Source organism: Mixophyes fleayi, chromosome 2, assembly GCF_038048845.1.
Source record: "Mixophyes fleayi isolate aMixFle1 chromosome 2, aMixFle1.hap1, whole genome shotgun sequence".
NCBI lineage: Eukaryota > Metazoa > Chordata > Amphibia > Anura > Limnodynastidae > Mixophyes > Mixophyes fleayi.
This window is the reverse complement of record NC_134403.1, coordinates 91,141,632-91,162,507: the sequence shown is the minus strand read 5'-3', so window position 1 is coordinate 91,162,507 and position 20,876 is coordinate 91,141,632. Positions and strand designations below refer to the sequence as shown.

Below are 20,876 nucleotides of genomic sequence, written 5' to 3'. Positions count from 1 at the left end.
GCACAGGGCTTTTCATGTTGGGAGTGGGGCTATGGTGGGCATATGACTGTTATGTCAAACCTGGAGCTATATGCGGTGGGCATAAGTTTGTTATGCTAGAACAGGGCTGTGCATGAAGGTCATGGCATGGTGCGTATGCAGGGCCAGATTAATGGAGGCCCCTGGGCTAAGAGGGCCTCCACTCCCCATGAGGCCCCCCCGGGTGAGGCCCCCCTGTGAGCCGCAGCCCCCCCCCCAAGGCACTGACCACCATCTCCTGGCATTGCAGTCCTTCCCTGGCGCGCTGTACGCTCCTTACTGAGGAGATCTCGTGAGAGTGAGACTCACGAGATCTCCTCAGTAAGGAGACTACAGCGCACTGGGGAAGGACCGCAGTGAAAGTGCTCAGCAGCATTGAATGGGCCGGGGGTGCCCCCGACCGATCAATAATGCTGCTGAGCGCTTTCAAGGGCCCCCTGGATGCCCCAGGCCCCTGGGCTGTAGGCCAGTTAGACCTCGGGTTAATCCGGCCCTGTGCGTATGTGGAGTTTATACTGCACACACCGCGTAATATGATTGCCATAGAGCTGTAGGTGTTGGGCAAAGAGCGATGTATGATAGGCATTGGGGTTATGTGTGGTGGGTATGGGCTTGCTGTGCAGGTTATGGATCTGCTATGCACGGTATTTACTAAATAGCTACATATATGACATATTTTGTGCTATGCAAAGTGTATCATTTTTCACCATACTACTTTTGCTAATAATTTGATTTCTCCATCTTGTAGGTCCAAAAAATGTGTCCCCCCCCCCCACACATGTGAAGTTGGCTGACACTGTCATAGCACGTGGGATCACACAGAGGAAATTGGTTGAAAAGGTCAGACATTGCTAATAGAGATTCCTGCAGAAATAGTATTAAAACCTAAGTTAAATTGTGTAAAACCAAGCATCACTTGGAGCTATACCAGGTTATAAAAATTGTAAGGGCTGTTTTCTGGATGTGGAAACAAAACTACCCTGATCCCCACAGAGCAATGTGCAACTTGTTTGCTTTCTTGGTTCATTTACTACAAAAGCAGCTTTGTAGTGCACAAATAACCCTAAACTCTCATTTTGTTTTTACGGGAACATATGTGTAAAAAAGACAAACCTTCGGAATATAAACCCTTCTGTAACTGACATGTTTACAACCCATTGATAAAGGGCACAAAAGCTAATGTTCACCAGTAGCCTCTCTTCCCTGAGGCAATTCAGAAGTCAGTGGGGTTTTCTCCTGGAGATCTGTAACAGGCTTATTTACTAAACTCTATCTAATGCAAATCTAGTGAAAATAAACTATAATGCCAAAAATAAAACTAGCAACGTGAACCTCATTAAAAAATAAGGCTAAATAATAAAGCAAATTTTTATGTACTTGTTGTCGTAGAACTAAACTCAAGGCTGTACATGATCAATGAAGGTGGTCATAGGAATAATTTTTTAATAATCTCTATAATTGCCAATAGATTATCTTTTAGAACAACTTCATAGATAAGGTGTAAAGTTGCCAGTTGCAGTTTTGCACCTGATTTGCCAACCTTATCCATACATACTCCTACTAATTTTTCAATGTTTTAGATTAAATATCTTGAGTGTGTAGCTGACACAGGTGTATGTCGAAGGGCATATTTTGTTTACAGGCATTAAACCATTAAGTTACTTACAGCTCACAGTATCAGCATCATGGCAGAAACCTATAATGACCCACTAATCAGTGAACCTATGTAAGAACTTACATGCTACTGGAGTAATTATAAACCATTAAAGACACAATGTTTGTGAATTCAGAGATACAAAGTACAAAAAAGTACAAAAAAGTGCAATACTGTCCTGGTGGTTTCAGTTCATTGCAGAGTGTCCTTTGTTTTTTATTACTAAATACAGTTCTGCAATGTGACAGCACCTTTCACTGAACTAATAATTCAAGCCTCAAATGTTACTGAATGACAGTAACAGTAGCACTAAGTGTAAGCTATTTAGTAGATGCTGTAGGGAATAATTAAAAGATGCCTGGGGAAAAAACTATTTCAACTGTTTCAGGTAATAAAAAGGTACAATGAAAATATGCATGGTATTAAGAGCAGATGGAGCAACGTGTTCTGTTCTTCTGTGAACGTCTATGTGTTTGTATTAATCGGACATATACCATAGATAGCAATTTTAGTTTTACCTGTAACAGCAACAGCCCTTTTGTGCTTTTTCGGTTGCAGTTTGCCACCTAGAGTTTTGCAAATTGGTGTTGAACTTTGCCCTGTGATCCCTCACTCACTTGTCCCCCAAAGCAGCATGCAAAAGGTAGCATTGTGTTTGAACCCTCTACACCTTACAGATGGGAAACCCCTAACAAGACAGAAAGGAACAGATGATAGCAAAGTTGAGGAAAAGAGGTGAATCCTCGGGATGGACAGGGGGGGAGTGGAAAGTGACTTCAGGGAGTGGCTGTGCATTCACTATCCAGAGAAACAGACAGAGAGGAGAGATTCTGCCAGAGACACATCCATAAGGGAGCTGCACAGAGTGGCGCTACAGGCTGTGTCCTGACTACATCTGAGACCTGCTGTGGCCAGGTCACCAGGACAGTGGCACTGAGAGATGCACTGGCAGAAAGCACAAGGGTCACAGAGAAGTCCAAATGCACCTAGAGGATTCCAGTAACAATGGGACACACTGATAAACTTAAAGGAAGCATCTTCAGCACATGATCACGAATCAAGCACTGGAAAGGAAGGTAGGACAATAAAGGGCTCAAAGGGGATAAGCTGAGGTCACAAAACAATATTACAAACTATACACAAACAAATGGAAACTTATTGGTGCTCTGTAATACTACTACAACAGACATTGGCAAAGAACTATATAACATGAGAGATACACCTGTCAGAAATATGATATTATTATTTTATTAGAACCAGCGAACATAGAGAGAAGTGGACTGCAGCGCAGTGCAGGATTGTGAGACAAATAAGTGTATAGAAAAGTTCCCACAAATGATGTATCCATATTATGTAGGTTATGTGACCCGAACACAGATGTGTGAATGAAATGTAAGAAATTAGACATTAATGCCGGTGTATAGACCAGTCTGCGAATGTGTATTGACTCAGGAGGGCTGTTGTTATGTCATTGGTGATTAGTTACCACTTAATTGAGGGACCATTTGCTAAAACCCCAGCACCTAACAAGAAGATATTTACAGCTGCAGCCCCTGTATCCACGGCTTCCTCCTTGTAGAAGTACAGGATCTATATTCTACAGAAATGACCACAGGTAGAATACATGGAGGCAGGAAGACACAGGAGATGTAAAGGAAGATTTATAGAGGTCTGGTAATTGAAAGCTCCCTGCTGATATAGCAGAGCAGTAGCTATAGTTATGGTGTTTTGACCCTGTGAAGGGCTCTGTAAAGACTTCTTTAAAAAAAGGTTTTCACAACTTCATAGTAGGAATTCACAGTACAGAAACAGGATCGCATTTCAATTTTATACCCCCCCTAGGCCAATTTTTGCTGCCCCTTCCCCATAGCCTCCGTGGTCTATGGCCTCACTGGTCACCACTTTCTATTTCTGCATAACAAATAAATATACCCTATTATCCTATAAATAAAATGGCAATGTATTACAAGCCACCTATGAGAAAGTAAGGGACAATTTGCCACCCCTGCCATTCTGCCACCCTAGGTTTGGGCCTATGTAATACATATCAAAACAAAATGTCACAACACGCTCTTATTGCCCATTACTGTCTATATATAATTAAAAAACTGGTAGAACTTTCCCTGACATTTTTGTCACAAATAGATTCCTGAATTCAAGACCAGGAATCTTTTAGCCAAAACAATCCATCATTCATCTGTTTGAGATCCATTCCATTGTTTTATTTAAGCCTTTAAAAGTCATAGATTTATCACTCAAACTAAACAGAAACATATTAACTGAACTCTTTCATGCATGATAACTGTTATTCCTGAGACAAACCACATTGAATCAATCTATTTTCTGACTGTCTTAGGTTTACACTTAAAATGACAGCTTTTAGTATTAAAGATCCTTCTCCATTATAAGCATTTCATTTCAGTGTCACATTGAAAAGACTGGTAATTATATACTGAGTCTAAATGATATCGTTATTATCTGACAGGTTATGTTACAGTTTTACAGGACTTATGTCATGACACAGATCTAAAAAGGTTGTTTTCAATTGTATAACATATTTATGCACCTTATATATGATGAAAGGCTGAATTTCTCCTACTGGTTTCAGTAAGGTTAGGAAGATTTCCCACTGCAGGCTACCATCTAGTTTCGGGTGACTAATTAACATGAATTGCAACACAAGTAATAAATATCACAGTTGCCCAACAAGCATTGTCAGTCTTATAATATACATTAAAGCCAATGTGCTGACATTGATGTTAAATAATGTGTGTATATATATATATATATATATATATATATACACAATGTTTGTGTATGTGTGTGTATATATATATATATGTGTATATGTATAAATATATATATATCATCATAACCATTATAATATGTAAATGTATAAAAGCATTTTTTTATGTTTTTTTTGCGTTAATCATCAATATCTAGCTTGTTACTTATGTTAGAGGAATATAAAATTGCTTTTCAAAGTGATGAACAGTTTATCACTATCTAAACTACTGTATTGGCACTGGTTATCCCTGGTATCCAAATCTCTTAGAATAACCAAAAATAAAGAATTTATATTAGCAGGTAAGATGGTAATATATTATGTGGCATGTATTACTGTTGACATCGCAAAATTAAAGGATAACATTTGTAAAAACTATTTATAGTAGGAAAACAATATTTATTTTACCATTAGCTGATAAATGGTTCATAGGTGTTTGTTGCGAGCTTCCCCCACTCTTTACCTGCACATATTGAAACAGTGACTTGATAGAAGACTGACAGAGAAGATATAGGAGTTTAAGACTATTCTAAGAATGTGTCCATAGGACATACTTGAGAGCGGTAGTGATCTCAATGCACGGCTTCCCGGTGACACAGTGTATACATAACAAAGAGCCAAGTATATTTGGAACACTTGCAATTACCCACAAACTAATAACTTAAAACATCACATTACTTTTGATGCGTGATACAAAGTACATGCACATTTTATACCACAAATAGTTTCAGATTCCAAATAAATCTTAATAACAAATTTGGGACAGGCATAAAAATGAAGCCAATTTAAAGCCTGGAAAACATATGGAGATAACTCTTCCAAGTTTGTCGTTACCTCCTTTTTTCACGTGTGTTATTTCTAGGCTTGTATGTTTTTTGTTATGTGCTTTTGCATCTGTTACAAACTGCACATTCAATTCCTGTAGGTCTTCAGAGATGTCATCAATATTACTGACAAAGGTGCCCACAGTCACAAATACACAAGACCTGGCACAAGGACTTTAAAAATATGCAATCTTGACTCTTGCGCTTGCCATGTGCATCTTAAAATGCAACCGCTTGTACAAAGATATCAGTTTACACCTGCTTACACCAGTGTGGTAGACATATGACAGATCATTTATATAGAAATAGGATGTGTTATTTCATACCTTTCCCAGGCAGACAATAGATTTGATGTCTCTTTTAAAGAAGAACAAAAATACATTGAGGTAATCATTGATGTACATTAATTAACTGAGCTTGGTTATCTGCAGTTCTAGAAAGCCATTGATTTGTAACTAAGCAGCCTAAGCATTTGTAGAGCAGTGACGGCTGTGATACATCAGGTAATGGTGTCAGTCACTGCAGATAGAAACCAAAGATCCAGAACAAATCATTTTCCTGTGCACACAATGCACTTACATAATTGCTAAGTTCTTGGTTGAATTTTCTTTCTTTTAGTGACGACATATAAAATACAAACTATGGACGTCAGCTGAATCTTGTCACCTCAACATGTTCTCTATAACATAAAATCTATTTAGTACATAGATTTACATGACTTGGTAGACCCATATGGAGCTATTACATCTGCACCAGTTTAAATTAGCTCATCCCCTCACATCTAATAGGACCACTCCCAGAGAAGCTCATAACACAGGTTTTTTGGGGCACTGTAAGTAAACGTTTGTCAGAAGTGAGTCAGTTGTGGAACACTTTTCCAGCCTTCACACACACCCTCTCCAGTATCAATGTAAACTTGAAAACATCCAGAGATTAGAAATCCTCACCACACAGTACGTCCCATAGCATAACAATCAAACTTTTCAAGTTACAGGTTCCTTTGATATTTGTGATACAATTATCCAACCAAAAAAGTGTTCCACTTTTGCCTTAAAACATAATACTAAATGAACATGTCCTATTCTAGAGAACATCTAACAAGATTAAACCTGCTTTAATGATACCTGCAGAGGATTACTGCAGCTAACTAGAGACGCAGGGACACCTGCAAAGATACTGCTCAGATCCAATACTGTGACTGTTCAGTGACCACATGCAGAGTAATGCTAGTGAAGCATGCAGGGTACAGTTTACTATTAAGTATTTCATAGGCTTACATGGTGGTTAAGTATTACTTGGTTTTATAGTCATGCTGAGCACTATTTACTTTTACTATTGAATCCCACAGAGCAGTGTTTAATTATATCAGCGGGTAAGTGTTTCTCACATCTAGGCTGCCACCATGGAAATACCATTTTACATACATGAGCTTTGGTTTTTACACTGATAATGTGTTAGTTAACACACAAAAGTGTTACATTTGCAAATGTCTTTAAGACTGTCACACAAACCCACAATTTTTAACCTGCTATGAATCAATTCCTTTTAGAACCTACTGTCTATAAGAAATCCTTTATATATTATAAATAAAACAGCATATAGCATCACAGGAAATCGATTATATTAAAGTTCTACAATATTCGGGCACTTTGCTAATAATCACTGTTAGTGGGGAAAAACTTTTTATTGAACTTATTTATGAAAGTCTGTAATTTTTGTCCTTTCTGCAGTAAGAATATCTAAGCCATAACCACATTTTTTTAATTAAAACTGAACCACAAGCGTAGTCATTACAGATGCTATATATAGACTTTATTCGTGGTGGAAATGTTATTACTTATAGTTGCGATCAGACATATATTTACAAAAATGTTTAATCCGTGCATGCTTAGTTGCGCTTATCAAATATAGCTCACTGCTATGATCTGGAAGGTGGATGTGCCCAGGAATAGAAGAGACAAGTGAGATCTTGTCTGTTGGCTGCATGGGAAATGTAAAGAAACAAGAAATCTTGTACATGGAGCTACTGCAATTGATCTTTGTAATACAGAGTTGCAGAGAAGCTGAGATATATACATAGACAATAGTAAAAGTGGCATCTACACATTTATCTTCAGATAATTATTGGAGGCATTGCTATGAAACCTGGGTGGCTGACTTTGTATGATCTTCAAAATAAGGTTTTTACAAGTAAACAACTGTGCATGGACTCAAAGAAGATGACAGCCCTGGAAATGATGTCACTGAAGAACAGTTCTATTAGCCACTTGGGAGGAGTTACTTTTTATTATGCCTCTGCTCCAGAATGGGTTTAAAACATACTTGCCAACTCCCGGAAACAGAGGGGGCGTGACTGGAGGGTGGGAAGGGGCGGGGAGAGGCCAATCGCATCATTTTGTCCCCGCCCCCCGCGAAAACATAATTTACATCACGGGGGCGGGGACAAAATGAGGCGATTGGCCTCACCCCGCCCCCTCCCGCCCTCCAAAATGGCATGATTCACAGAGAATCGCGTCAAATGACGCGTTTGACGTGATTCTCGGTGATATCCAGTATCCGGGAGAAATGCCAGCTCGCCCGGGAGACTGACCCGAATTTCGGGAGTCTCCCGGGCTTTCCGGGAGAGTTGCCAAGTAGGGTTTAGAATCTTATTGAAAGGTGAATTTGTTGATTGCTAGAACAGAGGAAACCTCCATGGGGTGAGCTGGGCATGCAGAAATTAATTTTCAAGTGTGTGCAGTTAGCTGCATGGACACTGCAAGTGAAGTGTGTAAAAGCAAATAATGTGGAGCTGCTGAAGGAAAATTTCACAACAAAACACAATACAGACAGTTTTGCACGTTTACTACAAAAAGTAGTATTGTCAAGTCTACTACAAGAGAATAAAACATGACCTTAAAGATGACGAAGTATAACCTACACTGAGATGGTTCTACCGACTCAAAAGTATATATATAAATATATATTAAGGTAACAGTAAAAAGAAGACATCTAAATTACAGAAATGTAACAGAGGTGCATGTGAGTTTAAGAGACTCATTCTTCAGATATAACTACAGCCAGGCGGCTGCCGGTTGAGTCATAGAAAGATAGTGATAGATAGGCTGGGGGTAGTGGACAGGCTACGTAGGCAAAGGTCTAGGGCAGCAAAAATACAGAAGCAGCATGTTTCTCCTGGTTTTATCAGGTGTTCAAATGTTTTTCCTCTTTATCCTGCCAGCATAATGCCCCCAGTCACTGGTGAAAAAAACTAATGCTTGCACTCCTGTATTTTAATGCTAGTAAATGGGGATGGGAAGGGAGTCTATTGGTTTCAGTGATCTGCATATGCCTGTAATCTGGACCATTTGTTGTGTGGTAGAGTCTTTGGATGTTGCATGCCCCATTTACTTGCAATTCATTGCAAAATGCATTGAGGTCAATGGGGTGTCCATGGTGTAAAGGATTTGGTGTAGGTTGGTGCCATGGAGCTGAACATTAATGTGGTCTGGAAGGCAACCGAACAAAACCAGCCTGGGGGGAGAAATTTGAAGTCTAAGGACATTGCCACTTCCCTTCACCAGTTTCAATATATAGGAATGGGAGGAATGGAAAACTTGAAGAAGCCACCTAAAGTGAAGGCACTGCTCACATCAAAATGTATTGAAGCCTCTGACTGCAGCATCGCAAAGGAGCTCAGACCCGCCTAAAAGACAGCAAGTGAACAGTATCTGGTAGAAGGCTATAGAAGATGCAGCTCACTAAAATAAACGTTGATTAAGCTAATAAAGAAATGCACATTTTTAAAAGATATGTCCAGTGTTAGAGAACTATTGCTTTCGATCCTATGTTTTGGAAAACCTATGTAAAAAATGAGTAGAAGGAAAACATGAACATGCTAATACCACCATTCGCTCATTTTTGCCATTAGACATTTTTAAAGCTGGAAATTCTCATCTATAATTCGGACACAATACACAGGTTTCTTTCATGGCAGCTTATTCCACAACTTCTGCAATAATGGGGTACGATCATCTTGCCTCACTTGGACTATTTATAGTTTTTATCCAACAACATTTTCATATTACATCACATACACCACAACTCGGTGGTGGATTTAGAGCTCAGTCCATAATTATATTTGGATCTTTAGTGACTTCTAACTAGAGATTAAATATACCAAATTCTAAGCTTTCAGTTTAACTATAGCGTCACACAAGTCATCTTGATTTCAGTTCTCAGTAGTAGGTCAAGGCACTTATATGTCTTGGTGTAAAAATAACCAAGGAATACTCTTCTCTGTAGAGCTACATGGGAGAATATGACCAAACCAAGGCTTTAGGTGTCCTCAGAGCTCCGCACTATGTGGCCAGGTTATAGCTAGTCTCCATCAACTCATCTCTCCCCATCTCTCTTGAGCATCACCATTTTCGGCATTCAAGTATGTGTCTTTAAATTCCACACAGAATATTTCAATCCTCTCCTAATCTCAATATATTCTCCTGCATTTGTATCAGCAAAGTCCTTATAGAGATCTCTTTTTTCAAACACTGAATTTTGAAAATATTTTAAAACCTATATTGGCTATTGTTCTTTTTAGTGTTTACAATTCACTAATTTTCTTCAAAATAGGTATTTGCCTCATGACAACAAGGACCAGACTTATTTTGAACCTTGTGCATTCAGACGTCTGTAGATCTTCAGCTCTTTACTTAATTCTGTATGTGCTTATTCACAATTTTCTTGATACAATGATTACCTTAATCTGGTACGATCTGGACTGCTGTAGGGTGAACCTCCATCTCTGTAACTTTTACAAGATTGGCTATAGGTACCTAGTTCCGTAGAGACTAGCTTAACTCTTCCTTTCTTCTTCAGAATTGAGCTGTTTCCATCGTTGCATGAAGAGTGTACTTGTGTCATGGCAACAGGGTCTTTTGGATCCATCTTGGAACCCTTGGGACTAGTTGTATCAGAGGTGAAGTGGAAACTAGGAGGCCGGATAAAGACCTTGCTCATGAAGAGAAAAGCATACTCTATTCGTGACTACCAGATGACAGGTGGAGAAATACTGGACTGGACTCTGTAGGAATTACCAACTGGAATATGGACCTGGTGGACTGGAACCTGGACAAAGGAACCGAGAGATGGAAGCCACGGCCAGAGACTCGGTAGCCCCCAAAGTCCAGAAACTCAGAGGACTATTGTACCAAGACTGAAACTGGAAAGGCTCAGAATTCCGGTAGAGAAATACCAGGAGGGGTAGCTACCTGTTGTACTGAGTAAACCTGGAACTGGCCCCAGACAACTCAGGACTCAGGACCTGCATCAGAAAGTAGGGACTCGGGATGAGCAACCCCAAAGGGGTCAGACTGCCCTGGAATCCACAACCTGGTCAAGCCTGGAACTGGAAACAAGTACTCAGAGACACAATGATGACTCCAGAAGCTGGAAGACCCAGAACAGTAACCTACAACCCAAATGGCCAGTAGGAGAGTCAGAGGAATTGGTAAGAGAAAGCTGGATCCTCATGAGGGGGAATTAGCTGGACTTTGAACAGCAACAGATGGTAACACTGAAGTAACAGAAGGAAACTGAATTCACGCGAAGAGTTAATGGCTGAAGTCTATACAGCAGCAGATAAATGACAACAGTGGTAAGCTGGAACCAGGGACTAGGAAAGTGTAAGCTGGAATCAGGGACTAAGGAAATGTTGCACTGGCAAATTGTTGAAAGTAGGAGGTGACTTTTATAATCAGCAGAGGGAGCTAATTGGTGGACGAAGTCAGGTGCTCAGAATAGGCAGGATTTAGCAAATGTCTCACCCAAGATGGCAGCCTCCAGTGCAGAAGCCTGAGACAGAAGTCATAAAATAAACACACAAATTGTCCTGGCGCAATGGAAAAGATCTCCAACAACCAACCGATTATACAGATGTTTTGTCTCAAAAATTTGGAATGCTGCACACTGACAGGAGAAAGATGCATGATCATATGATGCCACTGAATGGCGTAAACAGGGTTAAGACATGACAACTTGTCAGCATTCATGACAACTTGTTTTCATCTTTGGAGGACTTGCTAAATGGTGGTATGATTCTTGGAACATGAGATGCTTTCATTTGTTTCCATAGTCAACAGTATGTCACATACTGCGGGGGGGAATTGTTCACTGCCAAAAATATTGTATATCTTATTTCACCCCCATCACAGATTGTCTATTTATATCTATATGGATATGATCAGTTCTAGCAATCATCTGGCAACAAAACTAGTGACCAGGGCTGACTACCTAACAAATAAAGTCATTTGAATGGAAAGCATGGAAACTGTCCAATTTCACTTGCTGTAAAGTACTGTCATGTGGAGGCACAGTGGATTCGATGCTAACAATATTTACTTTTTCAACCCCAACTAATTGATAATCCTGATGGTTTTAATCTCTGTCATGTTTTTGTTTGTCTTCCTATTGAAAACTCAATAATCCTGAATAACCCAAAAAAGAAAAACATAGCAGCCTCTCCCTTAATTGCTGATCAACTCGTGATCAAGAGAAAATATTTGTATTTGAAAATAATTGGTGGTCTAAATTACTTTCATACAAATGCTAATGCTAATTTGTCTATCAGATATAAGGTGGCATTTCAGTTGAAGCCCACTTGTACATTTGATGAGCCCTCTTGTGGCCAATGTATGCAAAGATTTTAGTCACCAATTTAAGTGGACATCATATTAACTACTTATCTTGCTGATTCATGTTTTCGAAATAAAATGTAGAATATTTTTCTGGACTCTCACGAATTGTGCCCCACAGACCAAATTGTTTTGTTTTTATGGGGTCCTTAAATCTGAAATATGCTAAACACTGAAATTTGAAATATTGTATTGAAATTTAGAAGTAGCCGGTATGGAAAATGTAAGTGAATGGGAGAAGCAGGAGAAGTGGGGGTATGGCATAACAACATATCATACCAGCTCACTTCAACCACTGTAAAAAAAACATAACAAATAGTGAGATAAAATGATAATGATAATAGTATGTACATTGTTTAGGATTTTCTATTTCTGGTTCCTATGGAGTGCAGTATAATAAGAGAGATTCCTGTATTTTACCATTAACCTTATGCATTTTAGTAAAAAAATAATCACGCTCTTAATTGTTACATTGTTACATAATATTCTTATCCACCTACAGTGTTTTCTGATATTCACTATATTATCCCAATGGTAGGCTGACTGCATGTGTAGATGTAACGTTGTGTGGTTTATTTCTACATCACAACTCTGTAGACTAGAACTAAAACGTTAAATCACTAAATAAAATATAATATTTTAATAAGTCCATTGTCGGTAATTATTCCATAAAGATTGCTTTAATGGTTAATGGTAAACTATTCTTGGATAATCATGTGGTTGCCAAGGGTTAGTTGGCGGACAGCTAGAATTACATTTGTGCATAATAATATTTGAGTGATAATATGAAGTCCTTGTAAAATAATCTTTAGGGACAAAGTTGATTGTTGACTGCTGGAGAGAGTGAGAAGTTACCCAGATTATGGGATATCTGGTTGTGAAAGGCTTAATCAGACAGTTAGTTATTTTATGAGCATAGTGTAAATTGAGAAAGAGATCATACGTGTTTTAGCTACACTAGAATTCAGCCACTTGCTAAGTCATGTTTAGAAATGTACATGGCTAGCAGATGTCTACAGCTCCAGGTATGTAAAGTGTCCTGCCAGCAAATTTAAAAGGTTAAAAACATGCAACGATCGACGATTACAGACCTTTTAAGATTGATAAAAAATATCTTGTCTTTAACATTTAGCTCATTTAATATCCAAAACTATCTTTACAATGTTGATAACATTTACTCTTTCCTGTTCAATATGATCTGATTTCTAGTCTGAAGCCAAATGAATCAGTTAGTTCCTGTATAACTGCCTTTCCATTGGTGTGATGGCATTCCCAGGGCAGAGATTATTTTTTATATATTAATTTAGAACACTTTTTTAATGTAAACATCCTGCATATATTTTATTATCTTGCAAATGTAAAAGCTATTTTTTCATTAACAGTGCATATACTTTTATTACAATCCTTACTATCATTATAATCTGTTTTTATGGTAAAATCCTTGGGCCTGATGTGGAGTTGAACCTGTATCCGTTTTCTTCGTGTACCGTAAATTGAGTGATTTCACTATGTACATGCCCACAAAAGACCTGCAAATAACTACACCTATGCACAGCTGGACGCACACACTTGCGCCAGCCTGCACCTGAAGAGGCATGACGTAGGGCGAGTACAGTACAGGCGTGTTCACGGAACTGAATGTCAATGCAAACCTGAAAGCAGACGCCAATATGTCTTTAACAGCCGTATGAATTGCATAAGTCTAGAGCAGTGTTTCCCAACTCCAGTCCTCAGGGCTCCCCAACAGTGCATGTTTTCCATATCTCTTTGCTGGAGCACAGGTGTATTCATTACTAACTGACACATTTTGAAAGATCCACAGGTGGTCCTAATTATTTCACTTGTGACCTGGAAAATCTGCACTGTTAGGGATCCCTGAGGACTGGAGTTGGGAAACACTGGCCTAGGGGTTGGCGCAAATACACAATGATGACGAACGTCAGCAATAGCCAGCACTAGCTAACCAGATCTGATTGGCTACTTTAAATTTCAACTCTGAAGCTGCTGGGTGATGTCTTTATGGATTGTTCATATATTATAGGATTTTGTGTGTGTATTTAATGTATTTTTTAAAAACTACGTCATTCTGGTATACTCACGTATGTATTCAACTACAAGCTGGACTGAAGAAACGTCTCTTCTTGAATACGGGTGTAGGTACACTGTGCTTACAAGCCACTTGTCGTATTGAGACAGACATAACACACTTTCTCATTTTTTTTTTACACCAAATACATTTATCGAGATGCTTTCAATGCGTACTGTATATGTAAATACTTTTTACAGTTGCTCCTAATTGCAAACACTTGCGGCATGTATACACGTCCGTCATCACTATCACTGATCTGTAGCTGGTGCAAGTGATATGGCTGAAAAACACGTGCCTTAATGTCCAGGGCTTGAATTGTTCCACCCTTCAAATTGTAGGCAGTCGGAAGTGCCATTTATGTGCGAACATGAATTGCGTTCTTTGGCTCGATTTTGCACATGCGCAGAGTGAAAATACATCAAATACAACAAGTAATTGGACTTAGATTCCTTAATGAATCAGGCCCACAATGTGGTTCTGGGTATGTGTACGTGAGTGTAAGTACGCCTGCCGTAAACCTAACACATATACTACAGGTAGAGAGCTGGATGCAGCTAGAGATTCCTCCGATTCAGCGTATGCGGGCACAGCTCTGCACAGGCTCCTTGTGTGCAGTCCATCCTTCTGTCAGGTGAGGGGTTAAAACCAACAGCTCTTCAGGCTACATCTACATATGTGTTCAAGGGCAGGATGAGGGGGAAGAGAAACAGTGTAGAGAAAGGCCAAAACTGTCTGGAAACCTCTGCAATTGATCAGTAATCAGGGAACCCTCAACAAGGAAACTGTGAGCAATGAGCTAAAACTGGACCTTTCATTCACAATGAATACTTTTCAGTTAGAATTTTTTTGCAGTATTTGGTTACATGTCATGAAATGTATTTCTAGCATTTATGTCCCCTTTTATTGTCACACCTAACAATTTGCTATTTTTTGTTTGCTTGTATTATAGAAATGTTAAGGTTCATTGTGGTTTGTCTTTAACAGGCTCAGCAAGACTGGAGAAGAGGCAGCTCCTGGACCAGGAGATGAAGAAAGAGCCTCACCCTCTGCCACAGCTGTCCAATGAAAGGTCAGAGGATGGCCTGGGACACGCCCACAGGGAGCTGGCCCTGGATTCTTACCATCATCATATGGCTCTGCAGCCGGTAAATGGCCAGAACTGAGAGAATGGGAAAGATATTGTTGTTGGTATCTTAGCTAGGTGAAAAGCAATATTATATATTAGAGTTCCTATATTCTACATAATCTACCAACATCATCGAAGCAATGAAAACGTAGGAGAAAGTGGGAAATAACTCCCTGAGGATGCACTTACTCCCTCTGCCGCCATTTTAAAGTGGCTAACTATTTTGATTTGGCCAGAACTGAGAGACTGGCAGACCGGGTGAAAGCAGCAGCATGGTGCAGCCTCTGGAGTTTGGCCTCTGGAGTTTTGGGCTAGGGGGGGGGGGGTGTGGGCACATTAGTAGAATCTTTTCTACATGTGGTATTGCAGCTTTAGTAGCATATAAAAATATATTTAAAATTATTGACAAGTAAAGCTATTAAATTTTCCATACCATAGCTTCAGACTGTTCTCTGTTATCAACCATGTAGGCTCTGAAATGTTCCATACTATACTTTACTGAATGCTTCCCTCAGGAAGTCAACCTTATTTCTTTAGCTCCCAAAATATTTGCTTATATGTCTGAGAAAGTTTCTAATTTTATACATGACTTATTGAATTGTAATAGTGGTTTAAAATGAACCTTCTTTTTTAGAATCATTTAATACATAAATCATCATCATTTACTTTATATAGCGCCACCAATTCCGGAACGCTGTGCAGAGAATATTTGTCATTCACATCAGTCCCTGCCCCATAGAGCTTACAGTCTAAATCCTCTAACGCACACACAGAGAGTAGGGTTCATTTTGATAGCAGCCAATTAACCTACTAGTATGTTTTCGGAGTGTGGGAAACCGGAGTGCCTGGAGGAAACTCACGCAAACACGGGGAGAACATACAAGCTCCACACAGATAAGGCCATGGTCGGGAATTGAAACTAATGACCCCAGTGCTGTGAGGCAGAAGTGCAGTTATTTTTTATTTTATAATGACTACTAAGGTCGTCAAAGAGAAAGTTGCAATTTTGTAATTGTTTATGTTGTTCTACATCTAAAGGAGATTACCTCTGTACTGTATGGACAAGGAAGGAGAGGATTTTAGTGCTGACTGAAATATCCTCGTCTATAAAAGACTTAGGGCTAGATTTACTAAGCTGCGGGTTTGAAAAAGTGGGGATGTTGCCTATAGCAACCAATCAGATTCTAGCTGTCATTTTGTAGAAGGTACTAAATAAATGAAAGCTAGAATCTGATTGGTTGCTATAGGCAACATCCCTTAATGTGTCTAACACAGAGAATATTGTGGCATCACCATTTCTGGCAGTGACAGGCACATGCTCTGAATGCTGTGTGCAAGGCTACATTATTTGTAGATTTATTTTTATTGTCATGACATATATATGTTTTCTAGATTTAATGAATTTCTGTATTAGGGCTCATACACACAAGCAGGGGCAGGCTGGGCTGGGGGGCAGGGGGGCATCTGCCTTTCCCCTGGGCCGGTCCCATATTGGGCTACCTTGGGCTGGGTCACTGAGCCACCTGCATTTTTTTCCTTTACAATGTTCCTAACAGGCTGCTGAGTCAAGTTTTGTGGCCCCTGGGGTAAAATGTGCCAGCCAGCCCCAGCACACAAGTGCGGAAAAACAACACTAGTTACATCCCAGACAAAAACTTTTAATTTGTTCTCACTTTTAGCAGAAAATTCTAAATATATTAATTAATGGGTCTCCAAACTTCCCTGCAGCACAGCATGCTATGTATCATATGAGTGCAATGATCCCATAGAACACCCGTAATATTTCTGAACACTGTAGGTATTGTCAAAATTGCCGCAAAACAGACCAAACTGAAAACAATGTTTGTCAGAAATTGTGTGTGTACACGTCCATTCTCTTATATTATTTTTTACAGTCAGAATCAAAGTCCCTTTATCAATGTTTGAAAACGCATATTAAATGCTTAAAATGAACACCTACATGTGCAGGGCATAAAGGAAAGAATATATATAATTTAAGTAAAGAAGGACAAAACAAATTATGCAGAAATTTGGAAACAATTGCTAAATACTTAGGGGTATATTTGCTAAACTGCGGGTTTGAAAAAGTGGAGATGTTGCCTATAGGAACCAATCAGATACTAGTTATCATTTATTTAGTACATTCTACAATATAACAACTAGAATCTGATTGGTTGCTATAGGCAACATCTCCACTTTTTCAAACCCGCAGTTTAGTAAATATACCCCTAAATAGTAAACAGTAATAGTAAATAATATTCTTGCTTTTTCGCCTTTAGAACCTGTCTAGAGCGAGCTTGCTCAACCTTTTTCTTGTCAGATAGCACAAAGTACCCTCTTATATCTGTAAATATTTACCAATACCAATACCAATACCAATTTACTTATACCTGTATAGCTACCCCTTTGATTTGTTTTGTAATTTACTAATACAACAAGTTGATATTTTATTTTACATTTACCAGACTATAAAAGCATACTGATGACTAGCATTTTTACGGACCCTTATTTTATATATAAATCATAGTTGCCTACTCTACCGGAATGTTCGGGAGACTCCCGAATTTCTGGGAGTCTTCCTAGAGAGCGGGGCAACCTCCTGCATGCAGCATACCACGTTTATTAACACGGTGGGTCGTCGTGGCCCCGCCCCCTGTTGGAATAGGGTAAAATTGTGTTGCCAGGTGGGTGTGTGGGGGCGCGGCCGAATCACGCAATTGGGCGAGCCCCGCTCCCACACTCCCACCTGCCCCCGAGACCTCCAGAAGCACACCAACCAAAAGTTGGTAAGTATGATATAAATGTGTCCAGTACTAAAACTAAAAGCAGCATTTACAACAAAAGAGGACTATACGTAAAGGGTTTACAGCTCTATGCAGTCTCTAAATCCTGGCTGTGACCCTTCTGTGTGTATTATTGCAGCATCACAAGGGGGTCTGATTTTTAAATACATCTAATTTTTTACTTTTAGATGTGTAAAAAAAATTTTTTTTTATTGTCAGTAAATATGCTAATGATTGGCAACCCTGTTTGTCTTCTGTGTCCCTCGGGATACATGTATCAAACAAAAGCTGGTCTACTGAATGCCAGACATTCTACATGTGCTGCTGCATCTTTGTTTCCAGTCTTCTGCGAGATGTTACAGTAATCGTGTCATTTCATATGAATGGGTTTATTTCGGCTTTTTGTGTCTAGCTATATTGTTATGTTCCAGTTCAAATAGGATAAACACAAATTGAAATTCTGCCAGCGGCAATGAAATGATTAAACATCTGAACTTCAGTAGTGCTGTCAAGGTGGGATTTATGGATGTCTTGCACCTTGACCTGAATGAGTTTCAAAGTATTTATCTTCCATCACTGGTAGCTGAGTGCTGTTGTGCAGAGAGAGGTGAGAACTGAAGACTTATATTGACAACCTTTGTAGAACGGGCAGTGCCGTATTTTATGACTATCAATGTGATGGAATGAATGTGTAGCACAATAAAAAAATAAAATAATTGCAGTACCGTGTCAGCCAGAAAAATCTATGTGATGTTGAATACTTTTGTGTCAAAAAAGACAAAAGTATTACAGGAGTGATACCTTTATTGGCTAACCAAAAGAAATGTTTATATTTGCTAACTTTCAGAGCACAGATGCCCCTTCATCTGGCGAGTTTACAAATGAATAACTAAGTAAAGGGCACAACATTTAGGAGATGTTACATCAAGCAATTTGTACAGGGGGGGGGGGGAAATACATCATACAGATAAGCTAAAGTAATAAAACGGAAGTTTTTGTTACGGATAGAATAGTGAAAGTACTAAGAGTTCAGAGATCTGGAGTAACTGTGCTGTGGGGTGGGAAGTGTGTCCATGTAGTGGATGAGACCACTACACTTCAATAAAATAGCAAAATGAATCTGTTAAATATACAATGAAATGAAACAAGCCAGTGCTTGTTGAGTCACTGTTATTCCATGACATTCACCTTCTTAAGAACCTCGGAGTAGTAGTCTGGATGCCACCAGTCCCTGACAGTAATATCTACCTCAATAAGAGTCGCTTACGACAGTGCAGAATCACCGTGCAAATGCTGTTTTGTGATGCCACACTGTGAAGTTTGCAAAAATGCACTTGTTTTAATGGATGTGTTGACCAAGATGTGGTGCTTGTGGGAGTGCAATAGGTAGCGCCTGCTGATGGGGGGAGTTGGGTGGATTGGATGCGTTCCTTGGTACATGAAGACTTTTGCTGGAAAATGAGATCTCATTTTGTGGGACTGGATTATTTAAATGAGCTGGTTGGGATGAAGACAGCACAGTTAGTGGGGAATACCAGTTTTTTATGGTTAGACGTGCAGCGTTTTCCGCCCCACAAAAGGACTCCAATTCTCTGGCTGATCACAGATTGTGGAAACCTAACCGTGTTCCTGTACATTCAATGGGACACATTTTGCACATTCCAGCTGCACTTCTGCAGGAATTCTGCAGTATTTTTAGACCAAAAACATTCAAACACACAAATGTGATACATGTATTAAAGACAGACTCAAGTTTCACACTATCCTGATTATCTTACGACATAAATGATGCTAAACTAGACAGTGTTTTAGGAGATAAGCAAAAAAGATTAATGACGTGGATTGTCTGACAGTGTAATTAGGTTGGACTTTGATCAGGAACATTTCTGTCATGAGGTAAGTACCTCACCTCAAATAGCATCCTCTAGGAGGCAGCAGTGGGGCTTATATTTTATTTTAATTATATTCAATATATAAAAAAAACTTGACCAGGTCACTTCTACGCTACCCAGTCAGTCACTAGCTTACCCGATCACCTTCCCTGCTATTGTTACTGGTGCACTCCTTACAGAGATGGAGGTGGTATGTGGTCGCAGGTCAGTGAATGACTAGATCACCCCTCACCACTTCCTGCATTTGTGTGATGAGTAAACCAGTGATGCTTAGCACTCCTATCTATTACCTCAATGGCTCACTCATTATACTAATGTACGAGGTGGTGATGAGTGATGTGGTAATTTACTGGTCTCCTGTATTTCTGTAAGGATCACACCACTGACATTAGTGTGGTATGGGAGAGGGAGAGTGATTGGGTAAGCTAGTAACAAGCCAGGCTGCATAGACACAATATGTTGTGGGGGGTTGAAGCAGTGTCTGGGGACTACCTCAGGTAGCATATGGGCAATGCCTTGACTTTGATGGGACATTTATACTTTGTAGATAATCTACTAACCCACGAATGCAGGTGCATTCCCCTATTATAGCAGATTTTCCAAAGACTGGGAGCTGGACATTGCATTTTGGCAGACAAATAGGCGCAGTGTGGGCCTGTATTTTTCAGAAATTACCCTTACTGACATAACTGACTAGACTCTGCCATCTATTTATTCTGTCTCCCATGTAGCTGGTATGGTCCCTTAGTTTGGTTACTCAGCGAGAGTTTAATGAATATGCCCCAGATATATAGTTTTACCATACGTCATTTGCAGGAATGTTTAATCGCAAAGGGAGGAAGAAATACAAGCATCTTTATAATGAGATATAATATTGCGTAAACTGCTGTTAAATCTGAGATCCACAAAAAAACGTGTTTTAACAGATAGGGAGTCTCGCTCAGATCTGCAGATAAGGGCCTCCTATGTGCTGGCACTTGTTTAACATACCTGGTGTGTGCCTGCCAGTCAGCAAACACAGAGATTACTGTTTA

General features: G+C 39.4%; 1 protein-coding gene across 1 annotated transcript in view; it reads left to right on the top strand.

Moving 5' to 3' along the window:
- The first annotated feature begins 2,479 nt into the window (after positions 1-2,479).
- Positions 2,480-20,876, top strand: part of WNT10B (Wnt family member 10B) — a 35,505-nt gene continuing 17,108 nt past the window's right edge. Inside the window, exons 1-2 of the mRNA XM_075199637.1 lie at positions 2,480-2,748; positions 15,026-15,186. Of these exons, the coding sequence (XP_075055738.1) occupies positions 15,104-15,186 (83 nt within the window). The 5' untranslated portion in view covers positions 2,480-2,748; positions 15,026-15,103. The remainder of the gene's footprint in view (positions 2,749-15,025; positions 15,187-20,876) is intronic.